The sequence below is a fragment of the Ascaphus truei genome, chromosome 3, assembly GCF_040206685.1.
Source record: "Ascaphus truei isolate aAscTru1 chromosome 3, aAscTru1.hap1, whole genome shotgun sequence".
NCBI classification, from domain to species: Eukaryota; Metazoa; Chordata; class Amphibia; order Anura; family Ascaphidae; genus Ascaphus; species Ascaphus truei.
In genome coordinates, this window is record NC_134485.1 from 258,470,597 (window position 1) to 258,493,312 (window position 22,716).

Below are 22,716 nucleotides of genomic sequence, written 5' to 3' on the forward strand. Positions count from 1 at the left end.
GTGTGGGGCAGTCAGTGAGAAAGGTTTAAGGTGGGAGAGGGCTTTAGATACAAAGGGGGTAGAGAGAATACATCCTTGAGCAGAACGCAAGAGTTGGGATGGTGCATAGCGAGAAATTAGGGATGAGATGTAAGGAGGGGCAGAAGAGTCTAAAGCTTTCAAAGTGAGCCAGGAGAGCGATTTCAGCAGGGGAGACGCTGAGACAGATTTAGGAAAGAGTAGAGTGATTCTGGCAGAAGCGTTTAGGATAGATTGCAGGGGAGACAGGTGAGAGGCAGGAAGTCCGGAGAGTAGGAGGTTACAGTAATCGAAATGGGAGAGAATGAGGGCCTGAGTCAGAGTTTTAGCAGTCGAGTAACAGAGGAAAGGGCGTATCTTTGTGATATTGCGGAGGAAAAAGCGACAGGTTTTAGAGATGTTTAGAATGTGAGAGAGGAGTCAAGTGTGACCCCTAGGCAGCGTGCTTGGGCTACTGGGTAAATGATGGTACTTCCAACAGTAATGGAAAGGAGGTAGTAAGGCCAGGTTTGTGAGAAAGAATGAGGAGCTCTGTTTTTGTCATGTTAAGTTTAAGGGGTTCATGCAGTAAGCGGCGGAAAGGCACTTCTCGCCACTTTCCCGCCAAAAATGCCAATCCCTATTCAGTAAGGGGCGAGAAAGTGGCGAGATTAAAAAAAAACGCCAGTTTGGCTGGCGTTTTTTTTTTTTCTGCCGGTGGAGAGGCAGAAAGCATTTTCCACCTAAAAATGAAACATTTTCCGCCACGCTGTATTCTAGTAGTGGCGAGTAGCTAAGCGGAGCTATTCGCCACTCTAGAATGGCGTTTTGCTGGCGAATCAGCCACGCAAGAAAAAGATGGCAAGTTGCTGCTGAGAGGCTGCGGATGAGCGGTGGATCGGTTTTAGGAAAAATTCAGGTCTTTTTCCTGGCTGGGATTGATGCCGGGGGTCTCCGGAGCTGATACCATTAATACCAGCACCGGACCACCCCGGCATGCATCCGAGGCAGGAAAAATGCATTTAAAGCCCACTTCATTACCTTAGCGGTTAACCGCTAAGGTAATGAAGGGGTTAAAGAGCCGTGCCAGGTTTATTGTGGGTAGCGGGGGTGGGTGAAGGGGGTATTTGGCCCTTGTTGTTTGTTTATGGCTTGCGGGGGGGGGGGGGTTGCGGGTGCACTTAACCCCTTCACGACCGTAGCAGTTAATACCGCTACGGTCATGAAGGGGTTAAGGGATCCCGCTACCCACCCGCAAGCCCTAAACAAACCACCGTTGGGGCTAATACCCCCTTCACCCACCCCCGCTACCCACAATAAAAAGAAAACACACACAACAGCCCCACACTAACTAAATAAATAAATATATATATATATAAATATATATGACCCCAACAACACCTATACCCCCCTAACATACAATACAGTAATGGGCACAATGACTATTATCCACAAATGGATAATAGTGCATGTGTCCATTTAAAATACATACAGAACAATAAAGACATTAAATACATGTAGCACTCATCCATGTCCGGCTGCCACGATGAAGGCCATCCTCACCTTCATCCTGCCCATGCCCCATCCACTTCTGCAAAACAGACACAAGAATTAAAACATCCAATGTAATGTCCCCTAACCCCTTAATCACCATAGCGGTTATTAACCGCTACAGTCATTAAGGGGTTAACCCACCATCACCCATATACCCTCCCCCACTACCCCCCCCACCCCCTGAGGCCTAACCACCCTCAACCACTACCCACAAGGGAGTCCTACCACATACCCTTGGGGCCAATACCCCCTCCCCCCAGCACATACAGTACAATAATGTGCCAAATAACTATTATCCACATAGGGATAATACATTATTTGGCCATTATTAAACACATTAAATACCATAGTAAAATAAAGAAAATTCTACTAACCTCTTCAATAAGAAGGCCCCATCGCCAGCATCATCATTCTGTTCCTTTGCCAAAATAATAAATAGCCAATACATTTCAATGACATTCACATATCAATGTACCCCTTAATCACCTTATCGGGTACTAACCTCAAAGGTAATTAAGGGGTGAAGCCATCCTGCAATGGCAACACCACTTATCCATAACATCCTCAATGAATTAAAAAGCAATTTCCTAAACAAATCTCATGTAATCATTCAATCTAAAGCCTCAAATGCCACTTAAAACATAGCATTTACATTGTATACATGTTGCATAAAATGTAAGCTACATGTACACGCTGCAAATCAATGTTAACAATACAATAATCCAACTAAAATAGCATTACATCACAAGAAGTATACTATGTAATCCAATAAAGTCACCATCAATCAATTAACATACATGAATTACATCCCTAAACAATTAAAATAGCATCCATACCAATTACACAATTAACTATAGCAACCGTTACAGAGAACAATTTAGCATCATACAAAAAAGGACACCAAAAATTACAATATACTAAAGCAAGCCTCACCATTACCTACAGTACAGCATAGAAGCCCAAAAATTACATCTCTCTAATGATAAAATACATTTAACACACATCTACTGCACCGACACACTTTATTCGAGCAAATACCCGGTATGTACCTGGCAGATACCTGGAATGCGCCACTCCTCACCTCTGACAAGCCCCGTTGCATTTGCCTTCCCAGCCTGGGTTCATGCCTGGCTGATGGGCGGCTGATCTGTTAAATGATAATGATTAGGATTTAATAGGCTGCAATGCTTCGCGTGTCTACCAGATGGCATAAATTCATGAATTGTAATGCAGTATATATATATATATATACTGTGCAGTATTGCAGCCACCGGGAATAAAATGCTTCAATCCCTGCTTGGAAAATAACTCAATGCACTCGGGCAGAAAACAGTCACAAACCTCAATACACCCGGGTATACCCGAATTCGTGGGACTAGCCAAGCTCGAATAAAGTGTGTCGCCAGTGTATGCATAGCAGCATACCCAAAATCATTTACAATACTGCAAATCAAGCTTTTACAACACTATAATTTCTTACCCTGTATGTATATATCTCTCTAGACATACATACATACATACATACATACATACATACATACATACATACATACATACATACAGTGGCAAGAAATGATTTACATAAAAAAAATATGCACATGAAAAACAAACAAAAACACATTTACATTAAATACATTTCTTTATTTAACTTACCATTACTTGACCCACTCACCGACTCCCGTTGATCAGCTTACTCACAAACCAATCCACTAACAGGAACCCATAAAATAAAAAACCATAAAATAATAAACATTAAAATAATAAAACACGGCAATCCAGGGGTCTTCTACTTGTAATCCATCTTCATCTGTATTCTCCTATCTCCTTCCGGGGTCTTCTTGCCGTCTTCGGCCACGCCCTGGTCTTCTTTCTTGTCCGGAGGTCCTTCCTCCTCGGCGTCTGGCTTCAAAATGAGACGACATAGGCTTTTAAAGGCCTATGACGTCACATTTTCGTCATATGGTTCCCACGGCCCTGATTGGGCCGTGAAAACCATGTGTTTTGGCCGAGAAAAAAAAAATGATGACGTCACTTAAAGGCAATGAAAGCACAGCCAATCAGAATGGCTTTGCTTCAATTGCCTTTAAGATGACGTCATAAAAAGAAACATGGCCGGCCTCACATGGTACGGCAGCTAATCAGAGCGTGGGAATGTCGTCATATCCGTTCTTCCCCAAGCCTCTGTCACATGGTCTACTACAGCCAATCAGAGTAGGGATAGACTTCCCACGCTCTGATTGGCTGCCGCACCATATGAGGCCGGCCATATTTCTTTTTATGACGTCATCTTAAAGGCAATTGAAGCAAAGCCATTCTGATTGGCTGTGCTTTCATTGCCTTTAAGTGACGTCATCATTTTTTTTTTATCGGCCAAAACACATGGTTTTCACGGCCCAATCAGGGCCGTGGGAACCATATGACGAAAATGTGACGGCATAGGCCTTTAAAAGCCTATGTCGTCTCATTTTGAAGCCAAACGCCGAGGAGGAAGGACCTCCGGACAAGAAAGAAGACCAGGGCGTGGCACCAGACGGGGAGAAGACCCCGGAAGAAGATAGAAGAATACAGATGAAGATGGATTACAACTAGAAGACCCCTGGATTGCCGTGTTTTATTATTTTAATGTTTATTATTTTATAGTTTATTATTTTATGGGTTCCTGTTCGTGGATTGGTTCATGAGTAAGCTGATCAACGGGAGTCGGTGAGTGGGTCAAGTAATGGTAAGTTAAATAAAGAAATGTATTTAATGTAAATGTGTTTTTGTTTGCTTTTTCATGTGAATATTTTTTTTAATGTAAATCATTTCTTGCCACTGTATGTATGTATGTATGTATGTATGTATGTCTAGAAAGATATATACATACAGGGTAAGAAATGATAGTGTTGTAAAAGCTTGATTTGCAGTATTGTAAATGATTGTGGCTATGCTGCTATGCATAGATGTGTGTTAAATGTATTTTATAATTAGAGAGATGTAATATTTGGGCTTCTATGCTGTACTGTAGGTAATGGTGAGGCTTGCTTTAGTATATTGTAATTTTTGGTGTCCTTTTTTGTATGATGCTAAATTGTTCTCCGTAACGGTTGCTATAGTTAATTGTGTAATTGGTATGGATACTATTTTAATTGTTATGGGATGTAATTCATGTATGTTAATTGATTGATGGTGACTTTATTGGATTACATAGTATACTTCTTGTGATGTAATGCTATTTTAGTTGGATTATTGTATTGTTAAGATTGATTTGCAGCGTGTACATGTAGCTTACATTTTATGCAACATGTATACAATGTAAATGCTATGTTTTAAGTGGCATTTGAGGCTTTAGATTGAATGATTACATGAGATTTGTTTAGGAAATTGCTTTTTAATTCATTGAGGATGTTATGGATAAGTGGTGTTGCCATTGCAGGATGGCTTCACCCCTTAATTACCTTTGAGGTTAGTACCCGATAAGGTGATTAAGGGGTACATTGATATTTGAATGTCATTGAAATGTATTGGCTATTTATTATTTTGGCAACGGAACAGAATGATGATGCTGGCGATGGGGCCTTCTTATTGAAGAGGTTAGTAGAATTTTCTTTATTTTACTATGGTATTTAATGTGTTTAATAATGGCCAAATAATGTATTATCCCTATGTGGATAATAGTTATTTGGCACATTATTGTACTGTATGTGCTGGGGGGAGGGGGTATTGGCCCCAAGGGTATGTGGTAGTGGTTGAGGGTGGTTAGGCCTCAGGGGGTGGGGGGGTAGTGGGGGAGGGTATGTGGGTGATGGTGGGTTAACCCCTTAATGACTGTAGCGGTTAATAACCGCTATGGTGATTAAGGGGTTAGGGGACATTACATTGGATGTTTTAATTCTTGTGTCTGTTTTGCAGAAGCGGATGGGGCATGGGCAGGATGAAGGTGAGGATGGCCTTCATCGTGGCAGCCGGACATGGGTGAGTGCTATATGTATTTAATGTCTTTATTGTTCTATATGTATTTTAAATGGACACATGCACTATTATCCATTTGTGGATAATAGTCATGTTGCCCCTTACTGTATTGTATGTTGTGTATTGCTATGTTTATTGGGGGCAATTGTCCCCAATAAACATGCTATTATGCGTTAACCCCTTCATTGCCTTAGCGGCTATCCGCTATGGTAATGAAGCAACATTAATGTATTTTAATAACATTGTGCGGGAGGGGGGGGCCCCCTGAGCTGAACCGCATTGATTTGTGGCTCAGAGACCCCCTGCTTCCCGAGTTACAGGCCCCGGTTTGGGGCATCGGTTACAGTGTGGACGCCATGTTTATTGCGGTCACGTATCGTATGGGACGCTATAAACATGGCGGCGACACTGCCCACATGATCACACATACCGGGGCCTGTAACTCGGGAAGCAGGGGGTCCCTGGTCCACAAAGCGATGCGGTTCAGCTCAGGGGACCCCCTGCTCACAGTACACTATTATTAAAAATATATTCATGCTGCTTCGCTACCATAGCAGATAGCCGCAAAGGTAAGGAACGAGTCTTTATTGATATGTGTGTTTTTTTCATAGTGTAGATGTGCAGGGGGTCTCCGGAGCTGAACCGCTTTGGTTTTAGGTCCGGAGACCCCCTGAATCCCGAGATACAGGCCCCTTTAGGGGGTGCCGGTATCCCTCTGCTTTGTTTACATTCCGCGGTCACGTGATCGGGACCTTTAAATGCAGAGGGATACCGGCACCTCATAAAGGGGCCTGTATCTCGGGAAGCAGGGGGTCCCTGGACCTGAAACCAATGCGGTTGAGCTCCTGAGACCCCCTGCACATGTACACTATGAATAAAAATGGTTTTAAAAATAATTTTTATTGTGCTGATGTTTGCGCCGAGGGAACAGCGGATCTCTCTCTGCTGCAAACACAACTCAGCAGGGGACGGCTTCTCTGCAGTTTCTTGCCAGGCAGCCGTCTCGCCACCGGTTACTAGCCATTTTGTCAAATGGTGGTGGCTAATTCATTCGCGAGGGATTCGCCCCTTACAGCATACAGCCAGTTTAACACGCCAAAAACATGGCTAATTGCTAAACTGGCTAATGCATTTTTTCGCTGCTTACTGCATGATGCCCTAAGTCGGCAGAGGGCCATCCAGGATGAAAAGTGAAAGGAAGTTTATTTATAACTACATTAGGCTGCAGCCCCAGTACCTTCTACAGCTCACGCCTCTGCGTGTGCTGTGTGTACAAACATCACCCCATAATTAGACGGGCCCAGTACTTACCTTGGCGCGCATTTAGCAGCCGCGCTCTACGACAATTTTTTGTAAATACAACACAATTGTATTTACAAGTTGCGACGGAGGGATGGCCATGCCCCCGCTGGTGGATCAGCCAATGAGGGTGAACCAGCCACGTGAGGTCATGACCACACCCCTGAAAACCCCAGCCATGCCTCCCCATAGCAAACTCCTCCATCTTCTCACAGACCACAGATCGCGGGGAAGCACTGTGCACATGCCGCTCCCCCCCCCCCCCCGCTGGGCGCGCGTGCTACAGTGCACACTGGGACTGCAGACTTACCCTACTTATAGGGTTAACGGGTTCTGAACACTTCAGTAATTGAACCCAAGAAGGCTTTTTTCGAGTCTCTCAATACCTACAGTATCTCAGTCCCAACATATTTTGTATTAGCGTGTTGGAAAGTTGTTTAAGGAATGATTCAATATATTGCAATCTTCTTTCTTTCTGTATGGCACAATATTAATCAATATTGATTTAAAAAAACGTGAATAAATTATTCTTTTAAGATTTGCACATGAAAATGTAGTTTACCAACTTGAATTAAGAACATATCAGGATACAGTATACAGATGCAGCGGCCGTTATTCAAACAAATCACAGAGTTGTTTTTGTGTGCTCTGCTGTATTCCACGCGGCATTAATGCGGCCAATCACCCCAGGCACACGTGTTTATCACGGTTGCTTTGCTTGAATTTCATGGATTCTGTTTCTTTGTGTGCAATGAAATGAATGAATTGTAATGTGTACAGTACTGTGCTCCTGTGCTACTGTGTCAATTTCAGGTGTTGAAAAACCAGAACACTAAAATGCTATTTTCTGCACTCCCCTGCACTTGCGTCTAAAGGCGGTACGGTTGGAAGAAATCACGCGCCATGACATGGGTATTCCGAGGTATACAATGCGTGAAGTGTTCAAATAACGGCCGCTGCATCTGTAGCTGACATACATACTATACTATAGCAATAAAGATATATTTCTAGCAATAAAATCACATCTAGTGCCTTTGTGAGCATTGTATTTTACTTACTTTTACAGGTTTTCTCATTATTGTAGGATACCATTTTTGTATTTCCTTCTCCCAATCCCCTTTGGCTTCCTTTCACTAATTATGTTCTGCTTGTAAGTAGTACAGTGCTATATTGTGAACATTCAGCAAACCATTTTTAAAGTCTGGGGCCCCATCCTGAGCTTTCAGGAGTACTGTACTGTACGTACTTCCTGAATAATGTTTCATTGCTAGAATTAGTGATTAGTAATTTGAGAGATCCATAACGGTGTATACCCTGTATATTAAAGCCTCAGCTGAAAGTATTTACCATTTCAAATAAGAAATCTCTGTCTACTGACCTCAATTGCACTTATATGCCTGGCGCCAAAATGTACTACAGTATAACATTCCTGCTGTAATTTCTCAAAAGCCAGGAAAAAACACTGACAGTGCCGTCTGTGGGATTATGTAGCTGGCTCTGTAAAAGGTCTTGTGAAAAAGATTCCTGCTAACCTTGTTTTGTGGAAATATTTAAATCATAAGCATGGTCATATGTTTATGCCATAATAAACTACTGTAAGTTTTTTTTTTTTCTAACCCAATCTATCTGCCATTCAACTGTTTATGGAGAAAAAAAACCGTAAGCAGCACAACACATAAATGGATTCTAAGATTAATTTCAAAGTATAGTACAGTAAGCCTTTTTGTAACAAAAATGATATGAAAGAAATATTATAGATCACAGACAGAATATAGTAAATGGTGCTGTAATTCACACATACAGTAAGTGTCATCATTTTTCACCAACATATTCTCTGGGATGGGAATAACATTACCGATGGTATAGTAAATATGACCACAGTGAACTAATGACAATGACATGATTAAGAGGTTAAATCTTGATGCCTTTCAAAAAGAGACGATTTTAACAGTTTCAAAAAGAGGTTTTTTTTTTTTTACAGTTCTCATAGAAGTTTACAGTTTGCAAACACTGTATTATGTTATCATGGGAGAAAAAGAAAGAAGGGAAACAATTAAGCCATACTCACCCTGTCATACCTGTAAATGAAAACGGTCAGATTTCTTTTATTTGCCTATGCTCTCAGCAAAACACATTTATTGGTTCTATCATTTTCACCACTCAATCGCATTCATCCTTTGTCAACTATTGTATCACTTGCCTGGATAGAAGTTTATTTTTATTTTTATGCTTTGCCACCATAGTTCCTCTCTCTGACATCTGCTAGAATCAGCCTATTTCTCATACAAAATCAATCAAAATTGCAATATCTAATAATCTAAGAATGTCCCTTCAAAATCCTTGCAGTTGTCTTTCTTTTTATGTCAAACACCAGTTCATGCATGCACTACATTAATAGCATCATACAGTTTAACCCACGTTGCTTCTTCTCTGTCTTTGATTCTACTAAGACCACCCACCTGTTACCTGTTTTTCTTCCTCTATTTCACCCCCGAACTTTGCTGACTATTTCAAGACAAGGGTGGAGTCCATTCGACAAGGTGTCCCCTCTGTAGCCTCCTCATATTTTACAACTCCTCCTCATAACTCTCCTCCTACCTTCCTTGAATCTTTCCCCTCTGTCACAGAGGAGGTGTTGCTGCTGATCTCCTCCTCTCCCTCTACAACTTGCCCTCTTAAACCCATTCCTTCCCATCTCCTCAAAGCTCTTGCTCCCACTCAAACCCTTCATTCAACTCCTTCCTCTGCTCTGATACCTTTCCCACCTCCTTCAGGCATGCACTCTCCTGCCTTTGACCTCTAAACTCTTTGAACGCCTTGCATTCTTTTGCTTGCTCCATTTTTTCTTTACCTCCAATTTTCTCCTACATCCTGTACAATCTAGCTTCTGCACTGCTCAATCCACTGAAACAACACTCACAAAAATAACCTTGATGCTGCCAAAGACAAATGTCATTGCACCCTGCTTATATTACTCAACCTTTCTGCAGTCTTTAATACTATGGACCTCCTTCTTCTCCTTCGCATTCTCCATACTATTGGTATCTGTAACAAAGCTCAATCCTGGATTTCCTCTTACCTCTCCCATCATACAGTACTTTCAGTGTCTCATTTGCTATCAATTCCTCCTCTGTCAATCTCTATTTGGGCGTACCACATGGGCCTGTTCTATGACCATGTCTCTTCTCTTTTTACACACTCTCTCTAGGTGACCTGATCACATGTCTTGGGTTCAAATATCCCCTCTATGCTGATGACACATACATTTCTGTTTCAACCCCTGACCTTACATCTGCTGGACAGACCAAAGTCTCTGAATTTCTGCCCGCTATAGTATCCTGGATAGCACTCCACCGACCAAAACGTAACATGTCAAAGATGGAACCCCTCATAACTCCCAATCCTGGCACTACTTCCCCCTTTTCCATTACTATTGTACTATCATACACCCATTATCACAAGCACGCCATCAACAGTAGGTTTCGCATTTTACTCCTCCCTCACATTCTGCTCTCAAATTCACAATATAGCAAAAAAACAGTCAATTTTGCTTCCGTAACATTCCACAAATATGCCCTTATCACTGTCGCTGTTACACATACCCTGATTCTCTCTCATCTTGACTATTATAACCTTCTACGTTCCAGCCTTTCTGCCTCTCACCTGTCTCCCCTACAAGCTATACTATATGCTGCTGCTAGAATAGATTTACTCTCTCCTAAATCTGTCTCAGTCTCCTTCTGAAATCACTCTCCTAGCTTCCAATTAAATCCAATATCCCTTGCAAATTTTTCTCTCTTTCTTTTAAGGGCCCTGCTCTACCCCTCCTTACACCTCAGACCTAGTTTATCACTAAACACCTGCCCGACTCTTGTATTCTGCTCAAGCATGTATTCTGTCTACCCATTTAGTATCTGAAGCCCTCTACTACCTAAAACATTTCTCACTTACTGCCCCACACTTCTAGATTGCCCTTCCCCTCAATATTTGACTAGCACCATCTCTCTATAGGACCCATTTAAAAACACATCTCTTTAATGAAGCATATGGGTAGCTCAGTTGGCTGATACTATATATTTCATATGCATTTACAATGACTCCTTGCAGACACACTTGCCAAAACACCCTCCTCTTGTCTTTGTAAATTCACCCTATTTACAGCATAGATTGTAAGCTGTTTGGGACAGGTACTCCTTTCTTAAAGTCCACTTCAATTTATGACGCACTAATTCCTATTATGCCATGTGTATTACTGCTGTAAAGCACTATGTCCATGGATGGTATTATCTAAATAAAGATATGCATACATAATACCAAACAGACTTAAATTAAATATTACAGTCCTTTATTTCTAAAGTTCTACATTACTTAGCTGTCCATGCATCTAAGATTTAAATTCCATGTGCCGTATTTATTCACCAACTTTAAAAGACCTTCATCTATTTCCCCTTCTAAAAAGTTTAGAAATTGCTCAGACTTACTGTCTCCGGACCGGCGGCTGGAAAAACAAAAAGCCACGGCACCGGAGACAGTATCTGCCACGGTAGTGCTGCGAGGGTGTCCATGCTTTCGTATCAGACCCCACAAGAGAAAATAAATTGAAAATGTGGAAAGTTGTGGTGCTTCAGGAGTACATCTAAGGAACTTTAATACAGTATATCCCTTTCATACCCACCAAAAATAATTTATCACGCCAAACACATGCTCATATTATTAAAATATTAAGTATGTGAATAACATTTAAACAGGATTTCAGATGGTTCAAATAATTCATTAATATTATGTGATAGAACTCTGCTAAAGATGTGTGTTCCCCAAGTTCAACTTAACTTCAAGTAACATAATAAAATAGGTGCCACAATGACTGTGTGAAAAGGTAAATATTATGTGCTCCCAACACAAGCTGCAATCCCCATCATCATCTTCCCTCTACTATGGCTACTATTATCAGACACGTTTTCACCTTTGGGCCTATTAATTCACCTGTAAATGTCTTCATTTTAGCAACCTGTCTTGAGACATCTTTTCTGAAAAAGTATATCAGCCCTTACAGACTCAAAAACTATGGACGTAACATCTATATTTTAGAGTCAAATTTACCGTGCAAAAATCTGACTCTGCTTTTCAATACAAATAGCTTTGTATTAAAATAAATATAAATGGCAGTTAAAAAAAGGAATGGAGACCTATCATTTTTCAGGCTCAGCTACAACCCAAAATGTATTTTAAGCATGATCCAGAGTTATCACCAAAGAAGTTCTGCTACTGCTGCGGATCTCTTTGTATGAAAACATGTTTGTGGCCACTAAAATTCAACTGTACTGTATATGAAACACAGTACAGGTTTGGAATACAACTATGTTAATAATAGTGTTATGTGCAAGTTGTTAGAACTGGTAGCGGAGGTATTGTTAAACAAAAAGTACCAACTACCAGCTAATATACTTTTTTCATCCCATGTTATATGCAATGACTATAATTCAATTTTTTCCTGTGATATGTAAACATTATTCCCAACACTGAAACCAAGAAGCAACTTTATGATAGTGTTTCTATTTCACCACTTTTAAATTCGTTTCTATTAGTCAAACATGTTTTCAAGAATAAGTCAACCTAGTCTCCTAAGTCTATTTCACTCAACATTGTTTAATAGCCCATCACCATTATAACACATGCAACTAAATAACAATTAAAAGCTTGAAGGCAAAATATATTTACCTAGACAAAAAGTCGGGAAAAGCAAGACGTATAGGATAGCCATATCGTATTATCTTTACCATCTCCAGCACTCCAATGTATTGCAGTTGTGCAGACATATAGAAATGATCGAATGTGTCAGGAAGCTTTGAACTGTTAGGCTTGATACAATGCATAAAATGTGGTGTGCTGTTTTGAATCTTCCCAATGACCTCTGTGAGAGATTTCTGAAGAGGGAACACACAAACAAGAGATTCATTACCTAAAAGCAAGAGATGCAGCATATGGATCAGCACTGCATGTGTCTAGCTATGCTCTCTTCATTCTTCACCAGTAACGAGGTTGTGAATTTAAATTTAGATTCATTAAGGTGACTACTGCACCGACACACTTTATTCGAGCAAATACCGAGTATGTACCTGGCAGATACCTGGAATGCGCCGCTCCTCACCTCTGACAAGCCCCGTTGCGTTTGCCTTCCCAGCCTGGGTTCATGCCTGGCTGACGGGCGGCTGATCTGTTAAATGATAATGATTAGGATTTAATAGGCTGCAATGCTTCGCGTGTCTACCAGATGGCATAAATTCATGAATTGTAATGCAGTATATATATATACTGTGCAGTATTGCAGCCAGCGGGAAAAAAATGCTTCAATCCCTGCCTGGAAAATACCTCAATGCACTCGGGCAGAAAACAGTCACAAACCTCAATACACCCGGGTATACCCGAATTCGTGGGACTAGCCGAGCTCGAATAAAGTGTGTCGCCAGTGTATATTAAAAAAAAATACTTCAATCATTAGTACACCCAAAATCTACTAACCCTGAGTTGTGTAGTCACAGTGGTTGGGCCGCCGCGTTCCAGCCTCTGAAGAAATGAAACAGCTCCCTTCTTTTTTAACAACTGTGTAAAAAAAAAAATGAGACTGCTATATCTTTGATTTGTGCAATTTGGTAACCCAATTATTCAGAACTAAACACAATCTTCTAAGTAAATTGCAGTACCATAATAGAGAAAATGTGTTCAGAAAGAGTAACCTAATGGTGAATGAACTACATTATACTGTGCAAGAATGTTACTGGAACATATGGTCTATATTGTAGTATGTTGTAATATATTATGGTGCCTTTAATGCAACTAGGACAGGTTATATTTATAATACATTTTAGTTACATTATATATGGCTCTGTTTCAAGGCATGGAATGTCACATACTTTCAAACAGCCAGCAACATAATATGTTATGTAAAATAATGGTAATATAAATTAAACATTATTTAGGTAAATGTTTCTCTCTTTACAGTATACCGTATAAAGTACCAAGGAGGAGCCAATTACAAAAAATATTACAAGAAGAAGCCACAACCTCAACTATAACTAACATTTGGTTATCACAGTAGAATGCAACTAAAGCTATTCTATTGCGCTTCATTTTTCACAATAGTTCACTCATACAGTCTTCTAGAGACTGATTTTCTGGAGCTGCACAGGATAAGTCTAACAAGATATTAATGTTGTTATTTTGCGCTTTTATTAATCACTTTACAGTCACTATTTGGTTATCACAGAAAGAAGTGCAAATAGATAAGATTAGGGTGAATAAAGCACATGGGTTAACTAGCATGCAGACAAGGGTCCATAAAGAGTTCATTTCAGTCATACTCAGAACATTATATTTAATATTCAATTACTCTATTTCCACAGGCTCAGAACCACAGAATTGGCATAAAGCAGATGTCATACTTATATTTAAAAAGTGAGCTAGTCAGAACCAGGGAATTACAGACATGTAGCCTGAAATTACTAACGTGAAACCTACTTGACAGTTTATTAAGGGATAATATTCAGAAATACCTTTTGGATATCAAAACTATTAGTAATAGTCAGCATTGATTTATGAGGCTTAGGTTGTGCCAAACTAACCTTATTAGTTTCTATGAAGAGGTAAGTAAGAATTTTAGACCAAGGCAATGCAGTTGATTTTGCAAAGGATTTAGATACGTTGTAAGTGGCTAGTTTATGTAAAAAATAAAAAAGAGAAAATTGTTATCTATTTTACTATAATTTTATTTTCCTGTAGAGTCCATGCATGGCATTGTGTACTGTACCAACACTTTAAGCTCCACTCAATAGCTGAGATAGGACAGAAAACTTCTACCTGTCGGAGGAACATAAATAGCTCCACCTCTCTTCCCCAGGTAGTCTTATGATACCAAAGATGAAAAATAGGTTACATGATTTCAAAAGGATGTGACATCATCCTTTAAAGTGATGTCACATACTTTTGAATTCAGGTAACCTATCACATGGTACAGTAACCAATGGGATAGTCTTCAATCCCATTGGCTATAATACCATGTGATATAGCCATGTGGTTTGAAGGATGTGACATGCCTCCCTTGGAGATGACGTCATATACTTAAAAAAAAAAAAAGAGGCAGGCGCATGATACAGTGTCTAATCAGATTGCAGCTGCACCATCTGACCCAAAAATGTGACATCATAGGCCATATTTAAGGCATTGATGCCTAATTGGAGCTCAAGAAGACGACGAGACAACATTGTGTTGAGGATTTACCATTGTTTTTTTTTGGATTAACAGATGAAGAAGGAAGATGAAGAAAAGCCAAGAAATAATTACAGATCAAGAAAGAAGGTGTCAGAAGATCAAAGAAAGACGAATTTTGTTACCTGGTCCGGATCTTCATGGTGGATGGCATCGGATTGATGAGGTTGCGGTACGAGAGCTTCCTGATACCCCAGGATTCGGAGGGCCAACGCTTCAAAAGTAAAGTTACAGCCCATTGACTGATAATGTATTAATCTGTGCCCCTTTAGGGCACAGTAAATACAGTATTATCCACATTTTTTGGCAAATGCTTGTTTTATATTGTGTTTTTTTTTCTATTTCAGTTTATGTTTTGGCTTTAAATGTTTGACATTTTGCTGGCTTGTTTATATGTTTGGATCATATTTATTACCTTTTTTAATTAATTATATCTTGTGTTGGCTCCTGCTTTTAATTTGTGTTTGGCTAGCTGTTTATTGATTAATTAATTTGTTGGTTACTACTTTAAATACTTGAATTATTTTGTTGGTTAGTTCTTTAATTAATATAATTTGTTGGCTAGTGTTTTTATTTATTGAATTGTGTTGTTTAGGTGTGTGTGTATTTTTTATTAATGTGTTTTGGGCCTTTATGTCTTTTTATTAGTGTGACCATTGAGTGGTATAGTGGCTTATCATGCCCATATTATATGGGTATGATGTATCACTATGCCAATCAATGGGTACAGAGTGGGTATAATGTGTCTGGGGTGGGTGTAAGGCTTCCTGGGTGTTTAGTGGGGACAGGGGTTAACCCCTTAATTACTATAGCGGTTGTGATTGAGGGGTTAAGGGCCATTAGATTGTTTTATTTCATTTATTATTTCTGGCAACGGAGGACATGGCCCTGCAGTATGCTGACGAGGACGCCCTTCATAATGGAAGGTAAGTGGAAAGGTTTTTATTTACATTATTGAAATGTCCTGTGTCACGTGAAAATGGGAATCAAATGCATAGGAGATACCGGCAACCCAAAATGGGGCATGTATCTCGGGAAGCAGGGGGTCCACGGACTTGAAATCAATGCGGTTTTCCTACAGAGACTCCCTGCTACAATACACTAGTAATAAAATTAAGATTAAAAAAAAATTTCAGCCGAGATTTGCGCAGAGAGGCGGCTCTCTTTCTCTACTCCAACAAATAGCTTCAATGCTGGAAGTTCTATAAAATTTGCACTCACGTGTTTAACGTGAAATGAAAGCGTTGTGGTTATTCAAAGTTACCAACTTATGTCTCCAGACAGGTACTCCAGATCCATATAGAGGGGGGGAAAATCCATATACAAAAAAGGGAAAGTAAAAAATAGTATAGTACTGTTTTTAATGTTAAAAACACAAAGTATTCCACTTACATAAGTGCCTCTGTTTGAGAGCATTCAGAACACCCTGGGTCATATGGTCAGACAAGATATTCACACCAGCAGCATCCGCTCCACGGCCGTTATGATAAGCCCCTGATGAAGACTTTGCAGTGGAAACGCGCGTCGGGTGAATCAGTGATTACTAAGGAGCCCGTGTTGATGACATCCAGAGTGGAGGACAACTTTAATCAGCCCAGTACCTGCTGTGACGGCCGTGGAGTGGATGCTGCTGCTGTGAATATCTTGTCTGACCATATGACCCAGGGTGGTCTGAATGCTCTCAAACAAAGGCACTTATGTAAGTGGAATACTTTGTGTTTTTAACATTAAAAACAGTACTTTACTATTTTTTGCTTTCCCTTTTTTGTATATGGATTTCCCCCCCCTCTATATGGATCTGGAGTACCTGTCTGGAGACATAAGTTGGTAACTTTGAATAACCACAACGCTTTCATTTCACGTTAAACACGTGAGTGCAAATTTTATAGAACTTCCAGCATTGAAGCTATTTGTTGGAGTAGACAATATTGCACTATTTTGTGTTTTCACTTTCTTTTCCATGTCCTGATGTGATTTGCGCACCTGTTTCTCCTTCGTTTGCTGATTGAATTTGGTTTGAATTGTACGTCAGGAACTGCACTCATTAAGGATAGTATATTATCTGTGTTACTTTTGATTTATTAGTGATATTATTTGCGCTTGTTATTCTATTTCACGGCTCTCTTTCTCTGCAACAGAAAAAACTTGCCAGATGAGCCCTTTACACAGGAGTGATCATCTTGTCGTCAGCTACTTGCCATTTTTGAAAATATTGCTATCACTGGTATTCAGGGCTTTCTGCATACTGTTATAGCAACGCTGTGAAAAATCAAGATATAAAATCCCTGGCGATTTTTTCTATCGGCGTTTAGTGCATAGGCCCCATAGTCGGCGAGAATGCACTTATTTTATCACTGTTTCGTGAATAGGCCCTAATGTCTCCATCCATCCAGCAGAATTGTTTCTCCTCTGAATCTTCTATCCAAACTGGTGTGTGGCCCTGTGAAATGTTGGCCTCTACTTGCTGATTTTGAGGAGGTTGCCTCAATGTCTTGTGTTACCGCTTCCTTCATTCACAAAACGAAATCGGAAAATGGTTCCATAGAAAAATTTTCAACATCTCTAAGGCAGTCTTCGCAGAGCTTTTTGTTGTCTAACGTCAGCTTGTCACATGCAGTGCAATACTTTGTTTTCCCCGTAGTTTTATTTTTAAAGGCAGGCTCCATAGTCATCCTAGCCTCTCCTTCCTCAGGTTTTATAACTGAAGCTCTGATATAGACAGATGGGTGAACTACAGTATAGCCATCTCTTTTGGAGGGTGGGAAAAAAGTATAAAAATACTAACCATCTCCCTGGGGCTTACCTTTGATTTTTAGGAATAGCCCCTTTTGATGGCCCAACATCCATATTTAAGCAAGTTGTTCCAGATGTCCAGTCTTAGCAAGGTCCTAACAAGAATGTGACAGGCTTTCCAAGGTTTGGCAGACTTTACTGACTTTTACAGACTTTTGAGAGGTTTTGTTATCTATTGGGAAGGAGAGCAGTGTGGTATGCCGGGCCGAGCATTTTTAAATGCCTCCATGGTCTATTCCGCATGATGTCATGCTGACGCATCCCAAGAGACCTTGCATTACTGCCCCTGCCACGTGAGTGGTGAGGGATAGAGACAGCGATATATGTGGGCGTCACATGCACAGGCACGTTCCTCCATCTGCATGGCCTTTATGCCATAATTAGATCTGTGTATCTTTGCAGGCTTTTGCAGCATAACCATTCCCTTGGCTCCATGGATAGGCAACTCCTTGAAGTGTGGGACACTCAGGCTTTAGATGGAAAGAAAGGCCAGAACTCCCTTGGACCATCTACCTAAGCCCCATCTTTTTATACCAAACAAACAGCTACCTCAGCTAAATAAGAAAGAAAAAAAGAGTACCTGTGGAGAAGGGGTGGAGCTATTTATGGTCCTCCCACAGGTAGAAGTTTTCTGTTCTATCTCAACTATGGGGTAGAGCTTAATGCATTAGTACTCACTGCCATGGGGACAACAAGGAAATTGGCTGGCTGAAAATAGTTGCACCTGGATTGAAAACTGTTTGAAGGACAGCCAAAAAGTTGTCATAAAAGGAAGTTGCAAGTCGAGTACCTCAAGGTTGAGTACAAGGTTGGCATAGACAGCAACGTTTCCTTATTTCCTGATGACACCAAATTATGTAAGGTAGAAAAATCAGCGCATGATGCAATTTCTTTAATTTTTATAGAAGCTTGTGCAGGTAAATGGCAGATGAGGTTAAATACAAATGAATGTACTCTAAGATTATGCATTTGGGAAGCAAGAATAAGCAGGCTACATACAAAGTAAATTGGCAACAATTACTGTAGGTTAATCCTTGATGGAGAAGGATGTAGGAGTGATTGTAGACAGAAGGCTTAGCAATAGTACTCAAAGTCAGGCAGTAGCTGCAAAAGCTACTGGGATATTATCTTGCATATCATGGGGCATGCATGGAATGGAATACAGCAGACTTTTGCCACTGTATAAATTCTTAGTAAGACTACACCTTGAATATGAATTTCAGTGCTTGGCTCCTCTCCATAAGAATACATTATGGAACTGGAAAAAGTGCAGAGATTAACCACAACATTAATAAGAGGATGGAAGGTCTGACATATGAGGAAATTGGCCCATGTTCTTTTACCTTGAATACTATTTTTAATGATTTTAACCATGCTGTTGAAATAAGGTGTTTAATAACCTATAGACATTGATATTAAATACAGTATTATTACTAAATAGTATATGATTCCACACACATATATACAGTAGCGGCAGCTTTTATTTGAACAAATGCCGGCGGCATGCCGGGATCTACTCCGGCTGCCGCCAGTCAAGACCGCGCGCAGTCGCGTTTCCTACACACACCCCCCCTCCACTTCGGGCGCCTTTTAGCCCCCCTTCCCGACCCCGAACCCGGCTCCTGCTCTGCCCCTCTGCTTCCCCGCACCTCCGCTTACCTCACTTTAAACTCCAGGGGTGTCGGGGAAGCCCGGGGAAGCCGGGCGCGCACGTGACTGTGACGTCACAGTGCGCCGCAACAAGCCGCATCTCCACGCTTCCCGCACGCATCCTGCCGTGCGGGAAGTGTTCAAATAAAAGCTGCCGCTACTGTAGCATCACTTTTGTAGTACTAAGCAGTGCTATTCTGTAACACACTTTTGGGGCCCATTCAAGTGTAACATGTCTTCTGGACCTTTATGTGCCTTATGGAATACCATTGCATAGTAAATATCAGCCTCTCTATATATCTATTTTCTTACCATAGCATATATTTTTTAACATACCTAAAATGAAACATTTCCTAGATTTGCTAGAAAATCCTTACCTTGCTGAGTTTCAGGATTTGTTTGGTTTCACCATTAGAAGTCGATTGTAGCTTCTTGAAATGTAAGGCTTGTTTAGGTCCTATGAGTTTGAATGGAGGGTATGGAGGAATAAGGGATCCTGTTTGAGTCAATTTAGACTGGAACATCTGAGTGATCACTACATTTTCACTGGCTGTGAAAGAAATATATGCACCAAAAAGAGTGAGGAATATTTCTACATCATTTTTTTTAAAGAGAGGGTATGCAAATGCAGCAACATTGTAGCTGAATACGAACATTTTGGTAGCTACGTATAAAGTGTGGCCAATTGCTATAAGTGATTTTGTCATAAAACAGACACAGAGAAGAATAGAAAGTTAGTGTGTTTCCATGCACCAATGTATAAAAGCAATTTGTATGTGTTGTGCGTTGTGTGTGTCAATGTATTTTTCACAAACAAAACAAATACGCTGGAGGGGGGTCTATAGGTGGAGCATGGATGTTGTCTGATTTTCAGACCTACTTTTTTTTTTTTTTACATACATATACACATAGAATGTACAGATGTAGCAAACATTACTACAATCTTTGCGCATGCCCATGGGTGAAATAACATCATAGCCTGCCCCATTTTCATGAGGACTGGGCAACTCCAATTTCAGAGCCCCCACTGCTTAAATATCAGGGGCTCAGAAAGGAAATCACCCCCACCACTGCCTTTTTTTCCTAGACGTGGAAACCAGGCTTCAGGTCCTTAGTAGGCTCTGCTAATCTGGCAGCATTAGATCTATGTGCTATATCTGGCTTGCAAATTCAGCGATCAGACTGATGGTTATGAACCAGTGCCACAGCTGACTGGCCACCAGCTGGTTGATCACTAGAACCCTTCTGTTAAGGGAAAGCATTTTTATGAGACATGTTCCTCAATCTCTCTAAAGTTGTCTAAGGCTTGGTTCTCTGTAGTGGACAGGAAGACTAGTAGATACTTGAGAGTATTGCTCCGTGATGAGATATTATGAAATGTGGAGGGCAAGTTGTACTCACCAAAATGCTTGAGCACTTGGACCAGATGATCTGGTACTCTTGTGGCTGCTCCAGATCAAATAGGTCCTGGCCAAGAAGGAGTATATCATCAGAATGGGCTTACTGTAAAACCAGCATGACAGGCTCTCGCAGCACCAGGCCAGTGAGCCTCTTCCTCAGCAGGCAGAGGAAGGGCTTGATGACCAGTGCATAGAACTGCTCGGACAGGGGGCATCCTTGACGTACTCAATGACCAAACACCAAAGGTGCTGTCAGGGACCAATTAATCGGTAGCATACACTGAGATGTGCAGCATATGGAGAAGGCCCACAAATTGAGGTCCAAAGCCGAATGCTCGCACAGTTTGAGTCGGTGAAGTGGGCCGAGGACTCTCACCTTGGAAAATTCTCCAACTTAGATACCCGGTGACGCGTCTCGCCCTCGTTATCTATACCCACCTCCAGATAGTATTGGGCGGGCAATGAGGGCAATGTAGTGCACTATATGGAGCACAAGAGAGTACAGACCCTTCTTTGACATGCTGCAGAAACCGGCCAGTGACATGTCCTGCAATCTACAGTACTAAGGTTGGTGACTGAAGGAGCATAAGGGGGTTGATTTGGCTTTGGTCCCAACGAAAGATCCAGAGAGTTGGTGGTGAAGGGTGGACCTGGCTCTCTCATCTGCCATAACCCCTCAATGAATGTGCGTGAGTCAGGGGAAATGGCATTCTTTATCTTCTCGATCTGATGGCGAGGGATGGAAGGATGGGGCATTCCAACATAGTGGTTTAGAACTAATCCTTCACCTATAGTCCAGGAGATCCCTGACACTGGTCACTTGCATCAGGATTAGTTGGCACTGGATACTGGGCAACTCCAATATCTGATCACCCACTGCCGGATTAAACAGCAGAGGTTCGGCAAGGAAATTGGCCCCCACCATCCCCTTTCCTGATCACAGAGACCAGGTTACAGGCCTTTAGTAGAACCCAGTAGTATGCCAGAAGCACCAATAGGTTTCTACCTAACCTCTCAGGCTTGATCATAAAGAGTTGCAGGTAATAGCCCATATTGCGTAGCTGGTTGAAAAAGATGGATGCCAGTTAGCACCACCACAGAGGTTGATCTGCATAAAGGTATCTCTGCAGGATTTGGAGGTGGAAAGTGTGTATTTGGGAGTGGATGTACACCACTCCCTGTCTACCCTCTCCCAGCGGGATGTACGCAACACCCGAGCAGAGTCCCAATGCTTCCCCATCCAGAGAAAATCCTGCAGCTTCCACTGGATCTTGGTGATGAATCCAGAGGTCGCAGCCATGGATATCAGCCATTGCCACAGCTGACTGGTCAACATCTGGTCGATTACAAGAGCCCTCCCCTGAGGGAAATCATTTTTACCAGATTCTCCCACGAAACCCCACGACGAGCAAGGACTCGTTCCTCAAGTTGTCGCCAGGTGTCTGGGGCCGGGTTCATCGCAGCGGACAGGCTAAACTCCAAAATACTTCAGAGTATTGCTCCCCCATGAGATATTACAGAATGTGGGGGCATGGAGTCTATCTGTAGGGGACCCACCAAAAGGCCGGAGTACTTGGACCAGTTGATCTGAGCTGAAGAGGCTTTTGTATAGACCTCTTTGTACTCTTATGCCTGCTCCAGATCAACTAGGTCTTGGGCAATGAGGAGTATGTCATCAGCATAGGCTGACAGGTCTAACTTCATGTCGGACACTAGCAGCACCAGCCCAGTGAGCCTCTTCCACAGTAGGCAGAGGAAAGGATCAATGTCCAGTCCATACAGTTGCCCAAATAGAGGGCATCCTCGATGT

The 22,716-nt window shown here is 41.3% G+C and overlaps 1 protein-coding gene across 6 annotated transcripts in view; it reads right to left on the minus strand.

The window, feature by feature from the left end:
* MYO16 (myosin XVI) overlaps positions 1–22,716 on the minus strand; it is a 539,667-nt gene that overhangs the window by 132,560 nt on the left and 384,391 nt on the right. For all 6 annotated transcript variants that reach the window (XM_075590716.1, XM_075590715.1, XM_075590717.1 and 3 more), the window contains 3 exons: positions 19,884–20,056; positions 13,321–13,401; positions 12,520–12,725 (listed from right to left, as the gene is read on the minus strand). In XM_075590716.1, the coding sequence (XP_075446831.1) occupies positions 12,520–12,725; positions 13,321–13,401; positions 19,884–20,056 (460 nt within the window). The remainder of the gene's footprint in view (positions 1–12,519; positions 12,726–13,320; positions 13,402–19,883; positions 20,057–22,716) is intronic.